This window comes from Cnephaeus nilssonii (assembly GCF_951640355.1).
Source record: "Cnephaeus nilssonii genome assembly, chromosome: 8".
In the NCBI taxonomy this organism is placed as follows: domain Eukaryota; kingdom Metazoa; phylum Chordata; class Mammalia; order Chiroptera; family Vespertilionidae; genus Cnephaeus; species Cnephaeus nilssonii.
The window spans coordinates 19,737,203-19,762,889 of record NC_137079.1 but is presented as its reverse complement, the minus strand read 5'-3'; the positions used below and the strand labels follow the sequence as shown (position 1 = coordinate 19,762,889).

Genomic DNA, 25,687 nt, shown 5'->3' with positions numbered 1-25,687 from the left:
ATAATAAAAAGGTACAAATGTCCAATTATAAAACAAATATGTATTGAGCATATAATGTACAGCCTGGTGAATATAGTTAATAATATTGTATTGTATATTTAAAAGTTGCTGTCGAAACCGGTTTGGCTCAGTGGATAGAGCATCGGTCTGTGGACTGAAAGGTCCCAGGTTCGATTCCGGTCAAGGGCATGTACATTGGTTGCGGGCACATCCCCGGTGGGGGGTGTGCAGGAGGCAGCTGGTCGATGTTTCTCTCTCATCGATGTTTCTAGCTCTCTATCCCTCTCCCTTCCTCTCTGTGGAAAATCAATAAAATATATTTAAAAAACTAAAAAAAATAAAAGTTGCTGAGAGTAGATCTTTTAAGTTCTTATCACAAGAAAAAGAAATTTGCAACTGTGTGCTGATGGATATTAACTAGTTTTACTGTGGTGAACATTTTGCAATAAACACATATATTGCATCATTATGTTGTACACCTGAAACTAATAAAATGCAAAAATAATTAAACATAATAACCAACAATAACCCCACAACATTGTGCAATACCAGAGTAATCAAGTTTGCCTGGGACAGATCCAATTTCCACCTTTGTATCAGCACAATTATTCATTGTGTCTCCTTTAACTCTCAATATGCCCTGTTTAGATGACAAATTATATAAACACCTTAGTTATGAGTCTATGTTCAGATGTCCCCAATTGATGTAAATATTCTTTTTACAATTCATTTATTGAAAACAAGATCCAACATTGCATTTGATTGAGCAAGGTGTCTTCAAAAGCTTTTAATCTAAATCAGTTCTTCCTCCATTTCTTTCATGCTAGTTATTTATTGATGAAACTGAGTAATTTGTGGAATTTCCCACATCCTTACCTTCTTGGTATCATTTAATTTGTTTCTTTGTCCTCCATATTTCTTCCCATTTGGTAATTAGAACTAGATGTTTGATTAGATTTAGGTTCAAATTTGTGCAAGAATATTTCATAGATGGTGTGTACTTCCTATTGCATTGCATTAGGAGGCCCATGGTATCTGGTTGTCTCACTTTTTGTGATGTTAAGATAAATCAGCGGGTTCAGGTTTTGTTACCTCAATACAGCCAGCATAAAGTTTCCATCAACATTCTACCCCATAATTTTAACAACTATAGATGATTGTTGCCTACTCTCAATGCTTCATTAGGAGTTGTGATTACTGACTTTCCAATTCTATCAGACCTGTTGCATTTATTATCTTTATAAACAACCTGGGCATCTTGAAATATATAACAGAATAAATGGTTGATTTCCCCCCTCTAATTTACCAATTTTTAAAATAAAGAGTTGGTACTTAGCTGATCCAAAGGTGAATGATGAGGGATTTTTTTGAGTATTACTATGAACTCATGGATATGCCTATAGTTGATATATTTCTTTTTTTTAAATATATTTTTATTGATTTCAGAGAGGAAGAGAGAGGGAGAGAGAGACAGAAACATCAATGATGAGAGAGAATTATTGATTGGCTGCCTCCTGCACATCCCTGCCTCCTGCATAGTGGGGATTAAGCCCAAAACCTGAGCATGTACCCTGACCAGGAATTGAACTGTGACCTCCTGGTTCATAGGTTGATGCTCAACCACTGAGCCATGCCGGCCAGGCTATAGTTGATATATTTCTATCCACTAGTCATTATTTTTTTTTTAAATCCAAATTGTTCCACCTTTGGCCAAATGGTGCCCCATCATCTTTGATCTTGGGGTCTTTTGACATAACCTCAGTAGTGTTTGATAGCTACCTGGCTTTCTGGCATAATAAAATACTGCTCCATCCCTGCCCCAGTCCTGAAATCAATAGTTTCCTTAAGAAGTCCTGGTTCCTCTTTGTGGACAATGGCATTTAGATTATAAATTTAAACACGAGGGTTGCTCACAATCATTAGATTGTCATTGCTTCTTGTTTTTTTCAGTGAACACAACTAGGATATATGTATTTTGTAGAAAGATAAAATGTAATCATAAATTCATACTATAATTGCCAATTCAAATTTTTGATTATAGAATTTATACCTAACTATACTGATGTGATATTTGTATCTCTTTTATCTCTTACTGAAGACCTTGGTTTCCAACAATATCGATATTTATTTGCTATTTTATATACATGTATGTAAAGTGTACATAACATATAAAATACCATCTAAATAACATACTAGCATTTTTATTAAGAAATATTATAGCTACATGCAGTTTGGTCTGTTTGCTATTCTTTTTTGTCCTTAGGATATGTCACCATAAGGATATATAGTGAAAATAATGAGTTTTAAAGTCAGCTTCTTATTGTTCTGTGCAGTTATAGGAGTAACTCCATGAATACAGGGTGGAAAAAGGTAAGTTTACAGTTGTGAGTCTGAAAAACACTGATTTTTATTCTTATATTCTTACTTATTATTGTATTATTTTCCATACAAACAACTGTAAACCTACTTTTGCCCCACTCTGTACTTCGATTAATGGCTTTTTTTTTCTTTTTAAAAATGCTTTGTTAGTTTCTTTTTAAAAATTCTGTAAAACATGCACATGATTCCAAAGTCAAACTATAAAACACAGTCTATAAAGTCTAGCTTCCATTCCCATTTCTTTCACCCCGTTCTCTTACGTGTCACCATTTTTACGAGTTTGTGATTTATACTTTCCTTGCTTCTTCTTTAAAATGTAAGCAAATGCACACATCTTCCTAAGGAGAAAGGCAACCTATACATGGTCTCAGCCTTGCTTTTTCACTTCATTTGTCCTAGAGTTCCACGGCCTTCCACAGAGATGGCCTTCATTCCTTTGTACAGCTGCACAGAACTGCATTGTGCGGATGTACGGTGGTCTGTTCACCCAGTCCTCTGTGGATGGACATGTCGGGGTTAACAAACGTTTATTGCATGACTTAAATTGTGCCAGGCACCGAGGGTAAGTGCAGGGTCTCTGGCCTCAGGAAACGGTGAGTGTAGCGGGGAGACCTCTGCAATACAAGTACTTTCCTCACAAGGGAGTGAGATCTTGGCTCCACTTAGCACAGGGGACCCCTGGAACAGCGGAGACAGGCTCCCACACAGGACGGATACAATAACTGTCTGTGGACGGGCATCTTGCTGGCACACGGTCCTTAGGAAGGGAGAACCCCCTTGGGAGGAAACGATTGTTATCTCTGTTTGAAATTGCTCCGAAAATCATGAGTGCCACCAATTGGTCAGAAAAGGCACGACCAAAGGAAAGAGGCAGAGAAGGCCCTAACCACAAGAATGCCCCCGAAAAAGAGAAGTAACATAATGCAGAAGCTGTGGTGTAACTACAAGCGCTAACGTCTGTATATAACTTAACCCTGAACAGAGGGCTCTAAGCAGTTTGCCTATTTATTTAACTCCTTTATTTCTCATAACAAGGTTAAGTAGGGACTAAATAATAACTAAAAAAAAAAGAAAAGAAAAGAAGGGGACATCTGTATTACTTTCAACAATAAAGAAACAATGCTAAAAAAAATCAATGCCAAAAAAAAAAAAAAAGAAAGAAAGAAGTAGTGACTATTATTTACCCGCATTTTACAGTTTAAGAAATTAAGGCGCAGAGAGGTTAGCGAACTTTTGCCCGAGGTCACACAGCGAGAGAGGGAGGGAGCAAGGCAGGAAACATGGGATACTTGCAAGCAGCGCCCTCTCCAAGGGTCCTGCAAATCTCTCGGCAGCCTACCCACTCCCTGGGGAGAAGAACCTACGGGTGACATCTCCCTCCCCCCGCTCCCCACAGGACAATCCTTTGGGGGCTTTCTATGCACTTTTGGGGGCTCGGAGGCTGGAGGAATCCCAAAGCCAGGAGGCGGCTCTCTCTCCCCCCGCTTTCCCCCAACCCCCACGAGCCGGCTCTCCGACCCCTCCCCGTGTCCGATGCCCATCTCTCTGCGCTCGTGCCCAGGCCTTGGCACCAGTGACGTTTGCTATCCCGGGCTCCTCCTATAAACATAGATGAAGTCACGTACGAACTCCCAAAGTTGTTCAGGTCCTGGGACCGGCTTTCTGCTCTCCGAGAACCCATAGCCGGGGAAAGAAGCGCTGCAGACGCAGTGTGAGACCGGCTGGGACGAAAGGGTCGCTCGGGGTTGTGGCTCCCTTTCTCTTTCAAAACCGGTTTGAGACTAGCAGCAGGGCGCTCGCCATCTCGCCACAGGCGCCGCGCGCCGCCCGCCGCCCAGACCCAGCCCCGCGCGCCCCGCAGCCCGGGAGCACCTGGCGCCCACCCGCGGCGAGGGTACCCCCAACTGGACCAGACCATGCGCCTCAATCCTGGGGGACAGCCCCACTAATAACTGCAACCAGAAGCTCACGGCTCATAGTAAGGATTCCTTTGGGTGGCATTCGTACACAGAACAAGGGACGGTAAGAAAGGCTGCTTTGGAGACACTGGATGGTAAGGATCCTTCAAGTTCACGTCAGACGGGTCATGTGCCAAAGGCGTAACAAGGTTCGTGGGCGGCACATCTCACACAGCGGCGTGAACACCCAATCATCACGCTTATGAACTACAAAAGGATCGGCTCCTAACTCTCGTTAAGGATTCTCGGATAGAGCCCACTGAGCTTACAGAGAGGGTGACATACATCGTCCGCATGTATTCAGTGTAGACGCACAAGGTCATGTACGTTTTTAAAATGTAGCCGATATCCCGTCATCTTTTTTCTTTTGTTTCTACCTTCATAAGTGAAAGCAGGAACAAAATTAGCGAGCCGATCATTCTCTATGCAAATTTTTCTCCATAGCTCCACCCTGTATAAAACGCGACTCTGTATTGCTTTACGACAGTATGTCGTGAAACAACGGAGAATTGACGTCGCACTGGCGGAAGCTAGCCTTGTGCTTTACGGCAACGACTTCAGGTAGGTTCGCATCCCGATAGGCTCCAGAGGTGCAGGGAGGGCTGCAGGTGTGGGAGGGCTGCAGGTATCGGCGTCCGTTTTCGCATCAAGCTTTAGGGTTTGTTTTTGTTGGTTTGTTTTTGAGCCTTCAGGAAGGAGAGAGTCCTTTCTCCATTCACGGTTGGGAGTCCGAGATTCTGTCACTGCCGCCGGAGAGGTCGCTTTCCCTTTCCTGCGTCTTTTCCTTGACGCACACTTGACTCTTAGGCTGGTTAGACTCGCCCTCCAAGATGTCTCGTCGTTTGATTTGGTTTTAGTTCTGTCCTTTGGGAGAATTCCAGCTTCCGGTGCCTCCTGAGCGGATCCCGTCTCGCCTCCATCTTCGTCCTCCGGGGAGCCCGGCCGCTCGCTTGCCGGGGTCAGAGATGGAGCGTGATGGCTCTCCGGAATCTCCACCGCGGGAGGGCTCTTCCATGCCCGGAGAGTGCCCTTCTTCTGACCTCGGGCAGGCCTTGTCCCAGATCCTGCACCATCTTACCGGCCAGGAGTCCCGACGGGGCAAAGCCAGGAATGCAGCTCTTCAAGACCTCAGTGCTCTCCTAGAAGCCGCAGAGTGTGATCAGTTATTTGAGGGGAGTGACACTTGGCTCGGCGGAGTGCCCGGGATGCTGGGGAAGGTGACAGCCGCCCTGGAGAAGTATGCAGCCCCACCCAAGGAGGAGGAAGGTAGAGGGGATGGTTCCCCTACCGTGGCCGAGAAAGCGGCAGCAGTTGGGTTGCTATTCATTAAGCTACTGAGGAAAGTGGAGTCTGCCAAGAAGCCCCCGGTTCGCCTGGCATGGAAGAGAGGCCTGCGTCACCTGGCAGGACCCATCTACATGTTTGCCATCACACACAGTGTGCAGCAGCCATGGACCAGGCCAGGATCTCGGGACGTTGCTAGAGAGGTGCTCACCTTACTGCTTCACGTTGCTGAGTGTGGTTCTGTGGCAGGATTCCTCCACGGAGAAAATGAAGATGAGAGAGGGAGATTTGCTGAGATAATGGGGCTTCTCCAGCCCCATTTGAATAAGTAAGTACCCCTGCAGAAAGGGCCAGCGCATTGAACTTCAGGCTGTTCTAGAATGTGAGAGCTCAAAGGCTGTTAGAGCAGATCTCTTAAGGCCCAGAAAGGTTGGGACTCCATAAATGACATAAGTAGCTAGTGGTAAGTTTGACATTAGCATACAAGTCTTCAGACTCTGTTTTCTAGTGTTCTTGTCAGTCCTCATGACGACTACCCTGGAAATGGGAAGTTCTGTCTCATTTATTTAGATTTAATTTTCTGAAATGGGATGGAGATGGGAGCTTGGAGAGGATTTAAACTTGTAGTTTGAACTTAGGGATCTTGAAAGTCATCACTAGTAAATAGGGAGGGATAGTTATTAGATATGGAAACAGTGTTTGGGATGAAACATATAAGCTTTAGATTGCTATTAGATAAAGTATTTTTTTAAAAAAATCTTTATTCTATCTTTTTTAAAAAAAACCACTTGTTTTTGTTTCTTTTTATATATATATTTTATTGATTTTTATAGAGAGGAAGGGAGAGGAATAGAGAATTATAAACAATGAGAGAGAAACCTCCATCAGCTGCCTCCTGCACGCCCCCAACTGGGAATCGAGCCTGCAATCAAGGTACATGCCCTAGACTGGAATTGAACCCGGGATCCTTCAGTCACGGCCGATGCTCTGTCCATTGAGCCAAACCGGTTAGGGCTAGATAAAGTATGTTGTGAGTTTCCACGTGCTACTTTGTGTGTTAGTATTTGTGATTAGTGGACATTTGTTCCTGTCCAAGATGACCATGGAGACATTTGATTTAGCCAAAAGGTCCTTGGAATTTGGTCTTGTCCAAAACGTCCACAAGACTTTTGGTCCATGCTAGCCCATCTCCCTACCCCATGTGTTATGACCAGCAAGCCTGTCTAGTGGAGAAGGGTTATTATTGGCAATACAGGCACAACACAATTATTGGACCAATAAAATGTGATAGTATTTTATGTATTAATCCTGCAAACCAGGAGTATAAATAAACGTGGGTTCTTTGGGCCCAGAGACATTTCCTAAGTGTGGACATTGTTGACAGGATCAAGTGTCAGGGGCTGTTTGGCATGGACCAAAGATGCTTGTGGATGTTTGGACCAAATGTGCTGCAAAGGTCCCTGTAGCACTGTAGTAATAGAAAACAATGTGTGCATAGCTGTCATTTTACTAGGAACTTGGAATTAAAAGGCTTAGTTTTGAGGCTGGTGGTGCTTCCTTTTATTGCTTCTGAGTAGGACCAGGTCAAATAATCTCTTTGATCCTCAGTTTCATTATTTGTAACATAAATGTAATATTGCCTGTTACAGTTATTTTGAAGATTAGTTGCTGTCCAGATTTATAAATTGCTGTTCAAATATTGATTCCCTTATAATAATAATAACAACAACAAGAAATCTAAAGACATTTTTATTAGTTATCTCTCCCTTCTCAACATATCCTCACTGTCGCCTCTTCCACCATTGCCACAGATCCTTTACATTGCTGTGCTTATGAATGGCTTCTTCTCATTGGATAAGCTTTAGACTCAGAGCTCTGGGTAAATGTTAAATGTATGTAGTGTAAGTTTTGTAAGTTATTTTGATTTAAATCTTAAAATGTTTGTTATTAACTTCAGGAGTTACCTTATGTATTTTTTTTCAATGACAAGGACATACTCTGTTTAGTTTAATTTTCTTTGCTAGTTAACACCATGTCACTGTACTTAATTTGGTTTCACATTCCCACTTAGGGAATCCTGGAAGAATAACCCTGCCACCAAACATGTTTTCTCCTGGACTCTGCAACAGGTCACTAGACCCTGGCTGAACCAGCATCTAGAAAGGGTACTTCCCCCATCATTGCTCATCTCAGATGACTATCAAACTGAGAACAAAGTCCTGGGTGTCCATTGCCTCCATCACATTGTGCTTAATGTGGTAAGCAACCCCTGCTCTGATGGGACAGACTGAGTCATATGGCTGTTCCCCATCCATGATGGCACTAGTTTATTTTGCCTACTAGTATGTTCGTATCTTTTATTAACTAGCTTCTATTATTGCCGTTATGTGACTAAATTCGCTTATTTATATTTTTTTCTCTTTATATTCACTCCATCTGCCAACCTATTTGAGGTTATATCTCATAGGTAATATATATAAGAAACATGGGCTATTATTGTGCACATAAAACATAGGCCACTTTCAAACTGAAAGATTTGAGTAATTAACAGTTGACGTTCAAGGATCAAAAAAATCAAATTGACAGAGGTTATATTCAAATGTGCAAGCTATTACTTGAGGAAGTTTGTATATTTCTTTCTTAACTGTGTGTCATAGACCTTTTAAAATACACACAGAAGTAGAGAGAGTGGTATAATGGATCCCATATACCCATAATTCAATTTTTTAAATTATCAACATTTAGGCAAATGGCTAACTTTTCTTTTAATTGGGTGATTTGTTTGATTGCAGCCAGCTGCTGATTTGCTCCAGTATAACAGGGCCCAGGTCCTATACCATGCCCTTTTCAACCACCTGTACACACCGGAGCACCACCTCATTCAGGTAATTGTAAGATTTGTTGGTAACTGAGTCTGAGTTCTCAAATTTGAGTGGAAGGTGGCATTCATTATGTGAATAAGAATAGTTGAGAGACATTTTCTTGGAGAGTGAAGATGATAACTAAAAGCCATTGCCAAGCTGAAAATATGGAGGTAGCAGTGACTGGTGAAAATATCTTCATACCAAGCCACCATCCACATTCTTGAGTAGCCACAGAAAAGCTAGTGTTTTGTCTTCATCTGGGTCAATTACTTATCACTTGGGGGCAAGTTTATGTCTGAAAAAGTTCTATTTTTATTAATTTAAGTGTCTTTGTGTTGACTTATTATAAACACACACACACACTGAAATCCCTTGTATGTTGGATGTGTTAGTGTCATTTATTCTTTCATCTGATAGACATTGAATACCTACTGTGTGCCAGTAACCATTGTAAGTTCCAAGAGTGAATGAATCAGACAGGATTTCTTAAAGCCAGAGACCCTTTGGAAGATGTTTATGTGAATATATGAATGTTTATACATATGCCTACAGTATACAGTGATAAATCTATTAAAAGAGGTTTGTATAAAGTGCAGTGGGTGTCCAACAGTAGGCAACTAACCAGGGTTGGTGGTGTTTTAGGATTCCAGAGGAGGTGGTTTTGCTTATGAAGGATAAAGAGGAGTTTTGACCGGGAGGAGGAGGAGAATATTCTCACGACAGAAGAAACAAGTTATAAACAAGTTACATAAAATTAGGGGTAGAAATAACCATGTTTCTTTTTTTAAAAAAATATGTTTTTATTGATTTTTAGAGAGAGAGGAAGGGAGAGGGATAGAGATATAGAAGCATCAATGAGAGGAAACATCATCGATCCACTGCCTCCTGCATGCCCCCTACTGGGGATTGAGCCCACAACCCGGGCATGTACCCTGACTGGGAATTGAACTGGTGACCTCTTGGTTCCTGGGTCGATGTTGAAACGCTGAGCCACACAGGCTGGCACCATGTTTCTTATTTTATGCCTACCCATACTTAACCCCTCACTTTGCCACCTTTCTTTTTTATTTTATTTTTTAAAAATAAATCTTTATTGTTCAGATTATTACAGGTATTCCTCTTTTTTTTTTCTCCCCCCATAGCTCCCCTCCACCTGATTCCCCACCCCACCCCATGCCCTTCCCCCCCGCCACTGTCTTCATCCATAGGTGTAAGACTTTTGTCCAATCTCTTCCCACACCCCTCAGACCCCCTTCCCCCTGAGAATTGTCAGTCCACTCCCTTTCTATGTCCCTGATTCCATTATATTCACCAGTCCATTCAATTCTTCAGACTTTTTATTCACTTGATTTTTAGATTCACTTGTTGGTAGGTATGTATTTGATGTCTTTTTGTTGTTCATAATTTTTATCTTTACCATTTTCTTCTTCCTCTTCTTAAAGAATACCCTTCAGCATTTCATGTAATCCTGGTTTGGTGGTGATGAACTCCTTTAGCTTTTTCTTATCTGTGAAGCTCTTTATCTGACCTTCAATTCTGAATGATAGCTTTGCTGGGTAGAGTAATCTTGGTTGTAGGTTCTTACTGTTCACCACTTTGAATATTTCTTGCCACTCCCTTCTGGCCCACCTTTCTTTTTTAAATATTATTTTAGGCATTGAAAATCCAGGTACTTAACAGTTAGAAAGGTTAGGACTCTTGAGATGGTGTTGAAGAGGGAAAAAACACTACCAAAAAACTTCAAGAAAACCAAAGAGCCCAGGAGAGCTAGAAGGGATTGCCTAACCACTGAAACTTCAGATAGGGTGGTCCAAATGGACACAAATGAGGACCATCTTAGATTCTATTTAGGAGCAGTTTTGTTGTAAGTACATGTAAGTATCACTTAGACTTATTAATACAGTGACAATAGACTCAGACTCCTAAAATTTGGGTTAAAGTCCCAGCTCTGCCTTCCCATTTTATAGCTTAGCAAAGAACAGTCCTGAGGAGAAAGTATTAACTTATTTGGGACTGTCAGACAGAGATAATGTAAAAAAAAAGAAAAGATTAAAAAATATAAAGTAATATACACTTAATGTATTATAACTAGTATGCTTTAGAATTTTATGACATTACATTAATAGATTATTAACGTTGTTAGAGACCCAGAGAGTGTTGTGAATGCGGATAGATGGCTACAGCTCCTGTCCATTACTCTCTGCCAGGCTGTGCTGCTGTGTCTGCTGGATCTGTTTCCAGTCCTGGAGAAAGGCCTGCACTGGAAGGGAGGTGCAGCTCGACCCACCACACACTGTGATGAGGTCTTGCAGCTGATCCTGACCCACATGGAGCCAGAGCACCGTGTTCTCTTACGCAGGACCTACGCGAGAAATCTTCCCGCTTTTGTGAAGAGGTGAGTGCTCGGGCTGCTGGTTGGCCATGCTCCTTGCCTTCATTCCTTTGCTGTCACATTTTCTCTTTTGTTTGTAGGTTGGGGATTCTGACCGTCCGGCACTTGAAGAGGCTAGAGCGAGTCATCCTTGGATATCTGGAGGTTTATGATGGGCCAGAGGAGGAGGCTAGATTGAAGATATTGGAAACCCTAAAACTTCTCATGCAGTATACTTGGCCCAGGTATAACAGCCAGCAGACATGTGTGGTGAGGGGGGTGAAACTCAGATTTTCTCTTCAGAACTTGCCCAGATGTACATGCAGTGCAGAGTGTTAAGAATATGCCACGTATACCTCCGATACCTATTGAACTGAGAAAATGTCATTTAAAAGATAAACTGGTCCCATTGTTGCTTCAGGTGTACCTCTCTAGATTAATAAGGCACATTCAATTTAAAAGGCCATGTAGAAGTGTTTCAATAAAGACAGGCCTAGCTTTGTTCATCTTAATGTTTTTTTTTACATCCAGTTGAGAACAGAGCACTTCATAGCACAATACTGAACAGTGATCAGGAGAATACCAGGTTAGAATCTGATTGCTTAGAAAGCATTGCAACTCTGGCTTGAAGTAGGTATCGGGCACAATGAACTGGTATCCAAACATGTTAAGTCAACAAAAGGTTTTCTTTTTTTTTAATCCTCGCCTAAGGATATGTTTTTATTGATTTGAGAGAGAGAAAGAGAAACATCAATGTGAGAAACATGGATCAGTTGCCTCCTGTATGGGTCCGGACTGGGGATTGAACCCAAAATCTAGGTATATGCCTGAATGGAAATCGGACCTGCAACATTTTTGGTGTATGGGACAACACTCCAACTGAGCCAGGGCAAAAAAAGGCTTTCTTGCATGGAATAAAGTTTAATTAATCTAGAATACAATGTCTTAACTAAATACATATCTATTCTGAACCATATTACCTCATCTATAATAATAAAAGCATAATATGCTAATTAGACTGGACGAAGCCGGTGCTGCGAGGGAAGCCTGGGTCCCGGGTGCCAGAGGGAAGCCGATGCCGGCAGCCGGGGGAAGGAAGGCCTACTCTTGCAGGAATTTTGTGCATCCGGCCTCTAGTTTCTTTATAATGCACCCAAGTGTTTCCCTAAGTCACATTTGTAACCAGGTTGCATTTGTTGACTCGTTCTCCCTACTGAATTATAAGCTCCAGGAGGATGAAGACCACTTTGGTATACTGAGCGTACCAGAGTTGACTCAATACCTGGTATTAGGTGCACAAATATTTAAAGAATACAACAGATGGAAAAATGAAACTGAATCATATTAATACTATCAGGCCTTTAAAGAGCAGAGACCAAGATTCAAAGTAGAGAGATTGGCAAACAAACATAAGGGTTAGAAAGTGATACAATGAGATGTATTGTGGAGGGGTGGGACTTGGGAAACAGCTGATTATATATTGAATGATGACAGGAAGAAGACTAAGCAATACACAGATTATAGGAAAAGATTTAATTTTTTAGACTAAGGCAGCAAACTTTTCCATCATATTTCTGTCCAGAAATATAGTTTATTATGCATATTTTCACATTATATGTTAAAATTACTTTCCAGCTGCCATGAAAGCTTTTTAGTTTTTATTGTGGTAAAAAACATACACACAAACTATTTTAAAATGTACAGTTCATTAGGTACATTTGCAATTTTGTGCAACCATCACCATTTTCTTAGGAAGGCTAATAAGCATAACTGAATAAGGTGGGTTTAACTGATTGATAGAAAATTCAGATTGACACTTAAGTCCCAGAAGCCAAGCTTATTTCCTCTTTTTAACTTTCCAGCCTGAGACTGCATAAAAGTTAAAGGACAATGGGCTGTTTCCTGTTCTCTGGCCAAAAGTGTAGGACCCTGGTAAGGGGAAATCCCAGTTCTCCCTTCTCAGGAGGGGCTGTTGCCTTTGAGTGGAACCAGGTTTCCCAAGGGGAACAAGGTGTTCTCAGGCAGGCCAGTGTGTGTGTGGGCAGTGCTCAGAAAACAGTGGGGCCTGAAGAAATCGAGTCTGGTCTCTGGTTCTGCTTCCAGCTCTTTGTCATTTGACTTTAGTTCCTTCATTTGTGAAGTCTCCAGTTTAACATCCTGATTTAGTGTGAACAGTTTTTCTTCTTGATTCCAGAGTTTCCTGTAGACTTGTGGTCTTATTGAAGGCTCTCTTGAAACTGATATGTGATGTAGCAAGGGATTCAAGCCTTACACCTGAGCCTGTGAAGAGTGCTTTGCTAGAGGAGGCCACAGACTGCCTGCTTCTCCTGGACCACTGCTCTCAAGGACAAGTGAAGGTAAGGGACAGTATGCCACGTGGTTTCAGTTAGGCCTCATTATCCTTCTGACCAAGTCTGTAAATGAATGTGGAGGGTTCAGGTGTTCACTTCCAGAGCCCTCTAACCTTCTATAGACTTTGAGCAAAGGTATTTAGAACTGTTCAGATCAAAAGGCAGAAGAATTAGAAAATATCTCTGGGGTCTTTTCCTGTAACATTTCTAGAGAGCCAAAGCAGAGCACTGCCTAAGTGGTGTTCCTTCTATCCTAATTTCTTCCTTGGTTTCATTGTCCCCAGCATTAATGAGCATATTTTCCTCGCTCCCCGCCCAGAAAAAAGAAAATATCTCTGGGCCTAGGACAGAAAATGGGCAAAAGGATCATGATCAAGTTTGTAAATTCTGTTCCAGTTAAAAAAACAGGCCCAGCCAGGTGTGGCTTAGCAGATGATCATCGACCCAGGAACCAAGAGGTCACCAGTTCGATTCCTGGTCAGGGCATATGCCTGGGTTGTGGGCTCAGTCCTCAGTAGGGGGCAGCAGGAGGCAGCCAATCAATGATTCTCTCATCATTGATGTTTCTCTCTCCCTCTCCCTTCTTCTCTGAAATCAATAAAAATATATTAAAAAACAAACAAAAACAGATAAAATGTGCGATAAGCTACCAAGGAGTAATATAGGTGGGTAATTTAGAAATGTTTCCATACTATGTTTTTCCATATTCTTATTTATCCACATCGGAATTCTTTCCTTGGAATCATATTCTACAAAAGATAACTTCTCAAAGCCATCTATCTATATAAAAGCCTAAGTGACTGGCCGACTGGCCGGTAGCTATGACACACACTGACCACAGGGGGCAGATGCTCAAAGTAGGACTGGAAATTGGAACAGACTGATGAATCTCAGAGGGAAGGGGGTGGAGGGTGGGAAGAGATTAACTGAAGATCTTATATGCATACTAGAGGCCAGGTGCACTGATTCGTGCACCAGTGGGGTCCCTCGACCTGGCCTGAGGGGATTGGGCCGAAACTGGCTCTCCAACATCCCCCAAGGGGTCCTGGATTGCAAGACGCAACCTGAAACCAGAGAGGGAGCCTGATTCCTCACGGGGCTGCGCAATTCCACCTTCAGCCGTGGGTTACATTATTGCTGGGTCACTGTCGGCCCTGAATCTGGTTTACTGCACACTTGCGTTTGTGTTCCACACCCTGTATGACAGCAACTTTGCAGAGTGCCCTCTCAACTCCGGGACCCTCGGGATGTCGGAAAGTCTGTTTCAGCCTGATCCCCACAGGCCAGGCCGAGGGACCCCACTCATTCTGCAGACGCCCTTTGAGCCATGGTGCCACCCCAGGTGCGGCCAGTCGTGGAGGGACCGAAGGAGGTTGGCTCCAGGGAGTGTCCCACCCATCTCGCTCAGTCCCGCCCCACTGGCCACCTTCTAATTAATTTCCTTTCAATGTGCATAAATCCATGCACCAGGTCACTAGTAGCATATAATAGCTATGTGTTTGTTTATATATATTTAATAAACTATTGCCTCATTTCTTATCCCATTTAGAAGTCTTCATTGGAAAAGGTGTAAGACAGCATGAAAAGAAATTTGTATCCTAAAAATATTTAGAGATAGCATAGTTTGTTGTCTTATTAGTTTACTCAAATTAAACTTTATCTTTGCTCTTTAATTTCAGGCAGTTTTCAAGTCCTAGATCCAATCTAATTCATTTCAGCTGGTATTAAGCTGCTTCTTCATGAGCCATTGCCAAGCATGCCAACAATTCTTACAGTTACACTTGTTCTGTGAACTGTCCCTAGTGTCATCTGTTTCCTTCTTTGAGTATGAAACCAAGAAAGAAGAACCAAGGTAAAAGGGAAAAAAAATCAAAGCTTGTTTGGTTTCATGTTTCAGGGTCTCCTGGCTAAAATTCCCCAAAGCTGCGAAGACAGCAAGGTGGTGGAGTGTGTCAGAAAGGTGCAGCAGGTTTCTGAAGGCGCTCCCTACAGTGGAACTTAAAAACTTTTCCTAAAGAGAAGAGGATTTTCTTTTTGTATAAATGGAATTATTTAAAGAAAAAGGTATTTTTATACTGGACAATATAATTTAGATTTTTTTCCTTCTTGTCTTTTACTCCTAATAGAAGTGGGGAAAGAATAAGAAAAAAAATTGAAGTCTGGACATTTCTGATTAAAGTTTGTGGGCACGTAAGGTGGCTACCATTTGTAAATATTTACAATCATAAACTCATCTGTCAAGCTATCACCTCAACACATGCCAAAGCTATAAAAATACTGTTTACAACTTTAAGGATTTCCTCCACTATCCCCCAGATTTCTTGCTCTACAGAAGTGGCATAAATATAAAAAAACACAAATATTGTGTTACATACAAAATAAAGAGTAAAAACTGGAGGTATGTATGTGATGAGGATAGGGTAAAGTTCAAAATGTTCAGTCCTGTTACAAATGTCTGAACGCAGTTCACGTGGTTTTGGCCTTGGCCACAGGCTCTGTCTCCTGCTCATACTCAATCTCCACATAGGCTCGTTTTCTCCGCAGAGGTCCTTTCAAGGGTGCTTTGCCTTTGTGTTTGGCGTCAAGGGCCTTTTCTTCTTCCTCACTGGAGGATTTCTCTCCCTCATCTTCATCACTGCTGGCTTCCAGTTTGTCCATATCCTAACATGGGGAGGGGAAGAAGTAAGAGGAGGGAAGACGCTAGCAGACTCATTCCCCAAACTCCACTGTCCTCTCAATTTAGAACAAACTGGAGGATTTATCTGCCTTTGTGTGTTTGGAAACCCTTCTTCCTGTCACCGATAAATCTCACCTCAAAGTCACTTATGTCACTCTCATCCACCTCATCAGCTTCCACAAACTCTCTTTTTCCCACATCCTAAAATAAAACATAACTATTAGGTCAAAATACATGATGAAAATTCAACTTAGACAACTAGTTTTATATTCTTTGATAAGTAAATGCATAAATAACAACCAGAATCAGAATTTACTTGCTAGGCAACTCAAGTCTACCTATTTCCAAGTTTAATAACTTCTGAAATCATTATTTAAGATTTATAAACATTCAACTAAAATTATTAATTTCAAATAATTAAAAACTAGTTTAGTAATAGGCAAAGTATGCCTCTGTACCTATGTGAGTGAGTATACTGTGTGGTTAAACATCTTGCTAAATCTGCTCTTCTCCTAAACATACTATGTTAATAGTAAGATTAAATCCTTGTAAATTTCAGTAGGTTCCTTAATGTATTCTTACAGCTGATGAAGGTTCTTCCTTTGTCTTTCACAGGAAAAATGTTAGAAAGCCCATCAGTAAGATTAAAATTGTCAACGCATATTTGGTTAGCTGAACATGGAGAACACAGCAGCCACTGCTGAACCAGAATTAACCTCATGATAGAAAAATAAGATCATTTCATTACCTTTGGTTAAGAGACTGAAAATGACATCCTATCTCTCAAAATAGAGCTAGTCCTATAGATTACTGCTGGACAAAACAAAAATATAAACAAGGCTTACTTCCTCATCATCTTCATCTTCTTTTTCCTCAGCATCTGAAGAGTCACTCCCTGCCTCCTGCTGTTCCAGGGCCTTGTCGAAGGCATGAATGGGGAAGTTGTAGATGTCGCCATACTGAAGAACAGAGATTGGCTTTAACTATATTTGAATCTCATACTTAAAGTCCACTGTCCAACAAGCGTATTTTTTCCTCAGTGAAATGAGAATATTTAATTTGATGAATAATATTTCCATCTTGTTTTCAAGTCTAGAGCTGGCAGTGTCTTTAAAAAGCCCATTTTAACATTTAAATAATCAGTGGTTAATACCAAACTGGTAACTTCTATGAAGGATGGAAGAAAAATCACTTAAAACATAGTAGTCTATAAAACCCAGGGAGGAGGACAGATGTAAAATTTTGCCGATAAAGGGGAATAAAGAAAACAATGTTTTTTATTCATACTGTCTCTATAAATGACATTGAATCTTAAAAAGAGAATAAAAGTTCATTTTAAAGAACCTTAAAAGAGGACAGTAGACAGGAGGATCAGAATTGTAAGGTTTTTGCACAGAGATCTGGAATTGCTGCCTTTGGGAACAGGAGTTGGGAATAATGGCAAAAGAGAGAGGTCTCCTACCGAATGGAGTATCAAGAACAACCAAAGCATCTGATGTGCTTGCATCAATGAACTTAAATGAAGAAGCCAGGACCTGTATGTTATTTGTTCCAGGATTAAATCATGGTGAACTCCTAGCACCTTTAAAAATAAGACCCATTTCCCACTAGTCCCACCTAAAACAAAATCCGTACCCCAAGCTCCTAGCTTTCTCACCGTATCTTGTTTTAGTCTCTCCAGCAATTCCTTTTCAATGGCATTATCCAGCTGAGCTGCTATTAATGCCTTTTCCTGTAAGAGAAAAAGAGCAAACGCATTTACCTCACTAGTATTCATTTTCCAGCCTAAAGAAGTACAGGAAACTATCAAGTTTTTATAAGAAAGAAGATGTAATCACTTCTCCCTCTTGCTATTATGGGGGCTCTGCCTCTCCAACCAGATGTAACTCTTTACCTCTCATCCCTTCTAGGTAACCTTTCAATGCAAAAAATTCCTAGAGTTTATAAATAGCATTTTAAATTAAATTCTAAAAAAGCCTTTTATAGATATACAAAGCAGGTAGGTCTACATTTAAGTGTCTTAGAAAATAAGCAATCCTAAAGCAGACTCACAGAAAAGGGAACAGAGACCCTCATTCATTTACGTTTTCTACCACCACAGCAGACCTGTGATACAAAAAAGAAAAAACATCTCTTCCTTCAATGATCTCTCATAGGAAATGATACATGGCATCAACCTGTACCACTCACAACCAAAACACACAAATCTAACCTCAACCTGCCTTTCTAGCCTAAGATTGTGCATTAATTAGTGGAAATCATAGAGGATTTCAAAGTGTTACACACTGAAGCTGTGTTAGCATGATGAACAGTGTCAGATAAATCACAATGCAGAAGAGCAAACAATCCACAATGCACTTCTCTAAGCATCCCTGCCATACCTATCAATTATGAGAGCCGATAGGACAAATTTATACTCAGCCAAGAACCAGGCCATCACAAACATTTATACCTATGAGCGCAAGTATGCATGTATAACACTTATAAATGATATAATGGGGAGCATATGTTAAAATTTTATTGATGGGGTAAGTGATCAAAAAAGCTTGAAGACCAATGATAAAATGGATTTGAGATACAGAACACGGCTTAATGGAAACAAAAACATCATTATTATTAAAGTTATTTCTTGACAGAATTTGAGAAATAACCAGGTAAATGTCTATTGCTAGAAACGAAGTAAGCAAAGCAAATACCTAGGATGAATGGTTGGACTTGTTGGGAAAAGCTAATTCCTGGGTCTTGAAAAGCATGAGAAAATTCAGGCCGACTGCTCTCTGTGACAAAGCTGGAGTTTCCCGACTAGATTTTCCATGGACAGCAGACTATTAACATCACTAGTTATTACTTTGGTAACAAAGCTGCTCAGTTTACTTCAAAGAAATAATTCCAGTCAGTTCCTTACTAACAATTTCAAAATAATAATGAAAAACACACACCTCAATTTAGTGGCCTAATATGATTTGATGTCACAGGAGTCTAATTAAAGAGATTTAAAAAATTCCATCTAATGTGAATGAGCGTTCTTATATTTCACTGCAAAACTACTAGTGCGCTGGATTAGAATGCTCAAAACCTGCTGATGGCAATATGTAAGATCAAAGACATACCAAAATTCTGAATTCTGAAACATCTGACCTCCAGAATTTCAGGCAAGGAGTTGTGGCTCTCTAAAGGATTCTATATGTCTTCCCCATTACATATATCCCCAAGTGTCCACATGTTAATCTGCCCTGAAAGTCATTATCTTAAAATATAGAATATCAGATATCTTATGCAACTATTACTGTTACCCAGGGCTTGAAAAGTTCACAGACAATGGTGACTGAATCTTTTTCTACCTACATAGCCCTACCCTCAATGAAAATACAGATCCTATGAATATCAGAACAATAAGTTACCTCTCTTCTTTTTTCTCTCCGCTCCACCTTTTTACTCAAAGGAACAAGTTTCCTCCTACGAGAAATAAAACACGTTATCAGAAAACCCAAGTACATGTGCTACGTGTCCCTTTAAAAAATGAGGATTGGAATTAACTTTGTAGGATTCAGATCAATACAGCAAGATTATATACTTAAAATTTTGTAGATAAATCTAATGCCATAAAAAAAAAAATCAAACATTTTTGTATCTACTTTAATGTGGCTGTTTTTATTTTCTTGAAGCATTCCGAGACTTCTAAGGACATTCACTATGCCAACAATGCTTCAGTGAACTAAAAGGACTTTGTTGTAGAAGACTGACAGCTTTAGTATTCTCCACAGGTCACAAGTCCATTAAGTCTGGATTTCATGTCACTTTTAAAAATTAGTTTGCACTGTACTCAGAGTAAAGTTCTTACATTCCTGTTTATTCACGTTTTTAGGTCCTTTTAGACACCCCCCCCCCCTCCATTTTAAGGTTCCTGTAGGGAGTTATAAACAGAATGTTCTGAAGCTGGTTTTCAGACAGGGAGGGGATAATCAAATTATACTATACTGTTTTTAAATTCCTGCAAAATCGAAGGGCATGCCTTTAACCCGAGGTGAAGCTTATTCTTAGCATACCACAAAAGGCTACCCCCCGTTGAATTTTATAGAAAGTATTACTAGAGGTTTCACAACACTGTTTCATAATACAGGCAGTCCTTGGGTTACGTCGGACTCGATGTACGTCGTTCCATGGTTACGTCGCCATCTCCCATTTATTTATAAAAAAAAAGTTCCGTCATTTTGACGTATGTATATATGTGCTTTATGTTTTTTATTATTTACTTACCACAGTAAAGGTCAGGAATTGTTATCTTTTAAATTTTTTTTACTGTTTCACTTCATTACTGCTGTGTATGTGCTCCATGTGAGTGACGTAGGTGCTTATGTAGGTGGGTTCCGACTTATGGTGAAAATCGCGTTATGGCCCTAGCTGGTTTGGCTCAGTGGATTGAGCGTCGGCCTGCAGACTGAGGGGTCCCAGGTTCGATTCTGGTCAAGGGCACATGCCTGGGTTTCGGGCTCGATCCCCACCAGGGGATATGCAGGAGGCAGCTGATCAATGATTCTCTCTCATCATTGATGTTTCTATCGCTCTCTTCCTCTCCCTTCTCTAAAAATCAATAAAAATAATATTTAAAAAAAGAAAAGAAAATCGTGTTATATTGCGCCATAGGAACGGATCTCCGACGTAACCTGAGGACCTACTGTACAATCCATTAAAAAATAGATGTAAAAATGAATAAATGATCTAAATACTTACTGTCGCTTTAGTGTAAGTTTTCGAATACGTATTAGGTACTGGGTGATCTTGGTGAATCTCTGCTTACACTTGTGTCGAATGAAACGGGGCCAGTAAATTAGATTTTCATCTATTTGCTCCAGTGCTTTCTCATAGTTTTTATGAAGCCGGACCTATCAAACAGATAAAGGAAGCTTGAGCCCAGCTGGTGTGGCTCAATGGCTGAGCATCAACCTATGAACCAGATCGTGGTTTGACTCCTAGTTGTGGCTGGATCCCCAGTAGAGGGTGTGCAGGAGGCAGCCAATCAAAGATTCTCTCATTATTGATGTTTCTATCTTTCTTCCTCTTCCTGAAATCAATAAAAATATATTAAAAAAAGAAAAGAAAAAGGAAGCTTGAAGGGCAAGGATAAATGATTACGTCTTCACTGTTAACAGCACTATGGGACCTAATAAGGATGGCTTCAAAGTTTAATCTAGATATGATCACGGAAGAGGGAAAATGTGGCATTTTTGCTCTTGAGCAATGGTCATTGTAAAATTATGTTCCAAGTCTTACCCGTTCCCAGAGCCGCCTAGGAAAAGCTGCTCGTTCTATCACCTTCATATACAGGAAGCACTGTCCTGCGGGATAAAGTAAATACCTTTAACCCTTTGCATTCGCTTGCTTTTTTCTCGATTCCTTTATTCTACTTGGGATTTAATTTTTTAAATACCCCAGATTTTACAAAGCGCGGCAGTAGAATAAAAAACTGGAGTTTCTTTTCATACAAACTTATTTATTTGGATTTTTTTATATTTCAAATTATTGATACATTCAAAGAGTAATTTTGATCTCGATGCTAACCGTGTCGAGTCACACTCGACATCCGAGTGCAAAAGGTTAATATTTAGAGACTAAAGAACATCCTTTGAAAAGCTGTTGAGTAGTTCTCATGAAAGGTGAAACTGGGCCTTACCTTTCTCTTCTTTGATGGTGGCATACTGACTGTTTGCCAGGGGACAGGATGACCGGTTACACAGGCCAGTCAGGCTGTATTCATTTCTGCAAAAGCTCTGTGTCTTGGTTCTAGAATGCGAGGAACAGCAAGCATTACAAGATGGGTTACCAAGAGGGCAACTAAAGGAATCTTTGTCCAATTTGCAAATCTAAACTCACCTTATCTTGAAGGAACAAAATTGCTTGTTTCCTAGTGTATCCCAGATAACCTGCAAGACAAAGTATAAACCCATTTCAACTGCTCTGACCCAATAGGTGGCATATGGATCCAAGAAACAATGCCCTAGGGCAGTACCCTGCTTTATTGAGAGAACTCTTTGAGGAATGAGGAAAAAATGCTTTGTAAAATAGTCTGACTTCTTTTCTTTACACATATAACAGATTCTTATAGAAAAAGTAAACACAAATAAGCAATAACCGTAACCCATTACCCAGATATATTTCATTATTATTTTGTAAATATTTTCAAGTTTTCCTATATGTGTATACATTCCAAGAACTAGTATGCCTATATGTATGTTTTCAACAAAATAAGACATTACACATTTTGTAACTTTCCTTTTCTACTTAAAATGTTCACTATCCAGTGTAAAAGGCTGCACAGTACTAGACTTTTGGAAATACATACCATTTTTCATTGAGGGCAAGAAAAATATTCTATTGCTATCCTTCGCTAATGTGTGTTTTTTTTTGTTTTGTTTTGATACTTTTACTTTATATTTACTGATTTTTAGAGAGAAAATCAATTTGTTGTTCCACTTATTGATATACTCATTGGTTGATTCTTATATGTGCTCTGACCGGGGATTGAAATGGCAACCTTGGAATATCAGGACGATGCTCTAACCCAGCGGTCGCCAACCAGTGGTCCACGAGGTCCGAAACATTGGTGACCGCTGCAACAACCAAGCTACCTGGCCTGGGCTAATGTGTTCTTTATTCATTCAGCATTTATTGTGTACTTAATTTATGTAAGGCACTGACATCCCCAAATCCTGAAAAACAGGAGGCACTCAAGTACTTGTTGAATGAAGGAAGGTCTAGTCCTTAAAGAGTGTTATCTATCTAGTTAGGGAGAAAGATACATACACAAAGCAGCAGTCTAAGTACCAAAGAGGTGTATGTTGTATGAGAGCCTCTGAGCGAACTGCCTTGAGGAACTGGGAAAGGCTTTTATAAAGTAGCTAAAGGGAAAGACACAAATATAAAATATAAAAGAAGGGAGCAAACGTTTTTGGAATTTCGTAGGATGTGTTTGGCAGGGGATGGAAGGAAACAGGTTAGAGGAAATGAAACTGGAGAAGTAGGAGCTCAATCAGGCTGGTGGCTTTAGATATCTCTAAATTATGACTCCTACATTTTTATTTCCTGGCCAAACTTCTCTCCTGAGCACCAGACTTGTATATACATCCAGCTGCTACTTGACATCTCGGCTTGGTTGTCTACAAGGCATCATACACATTAACATGTCCAAATGGAGCTCTCGACTCCCCATCTCTCAAAAGAATACTGTGCTCCTCCCCTAGTCTTCCCCTCTCCAGAAATAAAACCACCACTCAACTATTTGTTCACATCAAAATATCCTTGGTCTCTCTTATTTTCATTTAACCCATCGCCAAGTCTTTTCTATTAACATCTCACATTTATCCATTTCTTTTCATATCCACCATGACTACCTTAATTGAAGCTTCCTTCATGATATTCTAGCCTCCTTGCTTTCATTCTTTCCCTCCTTCAAAAACCTTTCTCGCCTTCAAAAACCTTTCACACTAGAGAACTTTACACAATTGTAAACCAGATGTCATTTCCCATGAAACCCCCTAAAAACACTTCTTACAAGACTTTACATGCTCATGGTGATCCTTGAATATATTCCTTCTCTCTTACCTCCAGATCTTTGTACTTGACGCTCCTACTGCCTGGGTTGATTGCTTTTAGTCCAGCCCCTCAGTGGCGGGTTATTCTCATCCTTTAGATCTCAGCTCAAACGCCTTCTATTCAGAGAAACCTTCCCAGATCAGGCCTATCTGAAGTGGTCTCTCCCAACTGCTCTCTACTTCATCACCTCTGGTCTTTCAAAGTACTGTTTTGCACCGCAATTGTCCTTATTTGTCCACTTGTCTCCTCCCCCCCCCCCCCCCCAGAGGGCTCCAGGGAAGCAGGTCTTTTGCCTGGCTTATTAACAACCACGTCTCTAGGAATTACCACAATGCCTGGCACACCGTAAGCACGCAGGTATTTCTCCTGCAAATTACTCAATGAATGAATCTAGGATGCTTCCAAAATTATAACTTGGGCAGACAGAGGAACAAATGTAAAGAAAAACCCACAACCAGCAAAAGCAGACTGAAAAGTAAGGTGCACATGCATGAAAAGGATCCTTAATGTTGATGCCGAAACTTCTCCGTATCGCCCCCGCCCCAGCCCCCGCCCGCCCCCCAAGTCCCCAAGGCCCAGACGCAGAGCCCATCATTGCTGGGCGCAGGGGCTGGACCCGCCCACCCTTTGGATTGAGGGCTGGTGTTCTGGCCCCCGGACCCCGCTGGGGCCCCGGGCTGGAGGTCCAGGGCAGACACGTGAGAGCCCCACGCCCGGAAACCGGAAGCCTCGCTTCCAGAGCCACACGAGACGGCGGGCGAGCTGAGTATGCGCCTCTGAGCCGCCTAAAGACGGCGAGACACCCGCGTAAACCCCGCGTGGCAGAGCACAGGAGACTCACATCATCCGACTGCATGGTGCCGGCAATTCAGCGTGCGCAGCTGGCCAGATCCCGGAAGCTACCATACTTCTTCCGGCGACTCACTTCCGGAATGCCTAGTCTCACCTACCGCGAGAGCTCCGCTGTCTCAGACTCGCACACAGCGCCGCCTGGCGGTGGGGCGCGCGTGCGCGCCTTCCCGGCCCCGGCTCGATCCGCACGTCAGCGCGCGCTCACGTCGCGCGGGGCTTGCCCGGGCTCGCCGAGGGCGCAGACGCGGCTCGGGGCGCGGAGCAGCCCGCGGAGAAGGAGCCGAGAGCGTCCGGCGCGCCCTGGTCCCCAGCCTCCCGGGTGCCGGGCCCCGCAGTCGGGTCAGGGCTACTTTGCGTTTACTCCGTCGCCCAGTGAGTGGCTCTCTAACTCGGTCCTTTGTAACCAGAGACGCTCGCGCCCGCACTTCCCCTCCCCTCGTACCCCGCAGACACGTGTTTGGTGCGGCCTGGGGTCCAGGTTTTACAAATTCAAAAATATTTTTGAAGGCCTAACAACTTTTTTTCAGCTTTATATTTTGACGGAGGCGGGGAGGGTGAACACCTTGACTAGTTCCTATCGTTTTTCAAAAGAAAGGCCATTTTAAGACCAAAAGAGTAAGAAAGGCACAATCCCAGAATAAGAACGGGCCCCTGCTTTGCATATCACACAAAATAATTCAGTGCGTTATAAGGAATCGTGCTGCGGGCGGGTGAAACCTATGGATTAGGACCACCCTGTTAGAAAGCAGTGTTTCTGCACTGATTTTCGGAGCCCAAGTGAGGTTATAAAAACCAGCTGGCGTTAACTAAATATCTTTGGGCAAGTCTCTTAACCTTTATCAAACTTTTTCATGTGAATAATGGGATTATGTGTTAAACCTATTAAAAAAGTTGTGCCCCGCCCACATGCTCAGTGGTTGAACTTGGACCACAGTTGGATTCCTGGTCAAGGACACCTGCCCAGGTTGTGGGGTCGAATCCAGTAGGGGGCGTGCAGGAGGCAGCCAATCAATGGTTCTCTCTCATCATTGATGTTTCTATCGCTCTCTCCCTCTCCCTTCCCCTCTGAAACCAATAAAAATATATTTTAAAAAAAGAAGTTAAGCATCGTTTCACATACTTATTGGCTCTTCACTTTCCTTCTTTGTGATGCGCTGTATGTCTTTGGCCCCTTCCTTCTCTCCCCACCCCCCACCCCTTTTTTTTTAAATATCCTTTTTTTTCCTTATTTTTAAAATAATATTTTTTATTGTTTTCAGAGAGGAAGGGAGAGAGATAGAAACATCAATGATGAGAGAGAATCCTTGATTGGTTGCCTTCTGCACGCCCTCTACTGGGGGGCGGGGGATCGAGACCTGGCA

General features: G+C 41.6%; 2 protein-coding genes across 4 annotated transcripts; one reads left to right on the top strand and one right to left on the bottom strand.

The window, feature by feature from the left end:
- Positions 1 to 4,882: 4,882 nt before the first annotated feature.
- Positions 4,883 to 15,240, top strand: TTI2 (TELO2 interacting protein 2). Of its 2 annotated transcripts, XM_079778924.1 has the most exons (8): positions 4,883 to 4,898; positions 5,023 to 5,949; positions 7,693 to 7,879; positions 8,414 to 8,506; positions 10,693 to 10,880; positions 10,958 to 11,101; positions 13,051 to 13,213; positions 15,105 to 15,240. In XM_079778924.1, exons 2-8 carry the CDS (start codon positions 5,303 to 5,305, stop codon positions 15,207 to 15,209), a joined length of 1,527 nt encoding a protein of 508 aa, XP_079635050.1. In that variant the 5' UTR covers positions 4,883 to 4,898; positions 5,023 to 5,302; the 3' UTR covers positions 15,210 to 15,240. The 2 variants fall into 2 exon arrangements, with proteins under 2 accessions (XP_079635050.1, XP_079635051.1); XM_079778925.1 differs by lacking the exons at positions 4,883 to 4,898; positions 15,105 to 15,240 and adding an exon at positions 14,887 to 15,010 and having other exon boundaries at positions 4,949 to 5,949.
- Positions 15,217 to 24,411, bottom strand: MAK16 (MAK16 homolog). Of its 2 annotated transcripts, XM_079778929.1 has the most exons (10): positions 24,316 to 24,411; positions 21,756 to 21,805; positions 21,556 to 21,665; positions 21,156 to 21,220; positions 20,616 to 20,767; positions 19,286 to 19,340; positions 17,542 to 17,616; positions 16,730 to 16,843; positions 16,020 to 16,085; positions 15,243 to 15,868 (listed from the first exon to the last, which is right to left on the bottom strand). In XM_079778929.1, exons 1-10 carry the CDS (start codon positions 24,328 to 24,330, stop codon positions 15,674 to 15,676), a joined length of 897 nt encoding a protein of 298 aa, XP_079635055.1. In that variant the 5' UTR covers positions 24,331 to 24,411; the 3' UTR covers positions 15,243 to 15,673. The 2 variants fall into 2 exon arrangements, with proteins under 2 accessions (XP_079635054.1, XP_079635055.1); XM_079778928.1 differs by lacking the exon at positions 24,316 to 24,411 and having other exon boundaries at positions 15,217 to 15,868; positions 21,756 to 23,707.
- Positions 24,412 to 25,687: the final 1,276 nt, after the last annotated feature.

Excerpts from the sequence above, each read along its gene's own strand:
- MAK16 (XM_079778928.1), bottom strand. The coding sequence starts at position 22,135 with ATGTCTTATTTTGTTGAAAACATACATATAGGCATACTAGTTCTTGGA. Across the intron at positions 20,768-21,155 it reads CTAGGCGGCTCTGGGAACGG|GTCCGGCTTCATAAAAACTA; the intron begins GTAAGACTTGGA and ends TCTGTTTGATAG. Across the intron at positions 16,086-16,729 it reads AAGATGAAGATGATGAGGAA|GATGTGGGAAAAAGAGAGTT; the intron begins GTAAGCCTTGTT and ends GTTTTATTTTAG.
- TTI2 (XM_079778924.1), top strand. The coding sequence starts at position 5,303 with ATGGAGCGTGATGGCTCTCCGGAATCTCCACCGCGGGAGGGCTCTTCC. Across the intron at positions 10,881-10,957 it reads CTTCCCGCTTTTGTGAAGAG|GTTGGGGATTCTGACCGTCC; the intron begins GTGAGTGCTCGG and ends TTTTGTTTGTAG. Across the intron at positions 11,102-13,050 it reads ATGCAGTATACTTGGCCCAG|AGTTTCCTGTAGACTTGTGG; the intron begins GTATAACAGCCA and ends TCTTGATTCCAG.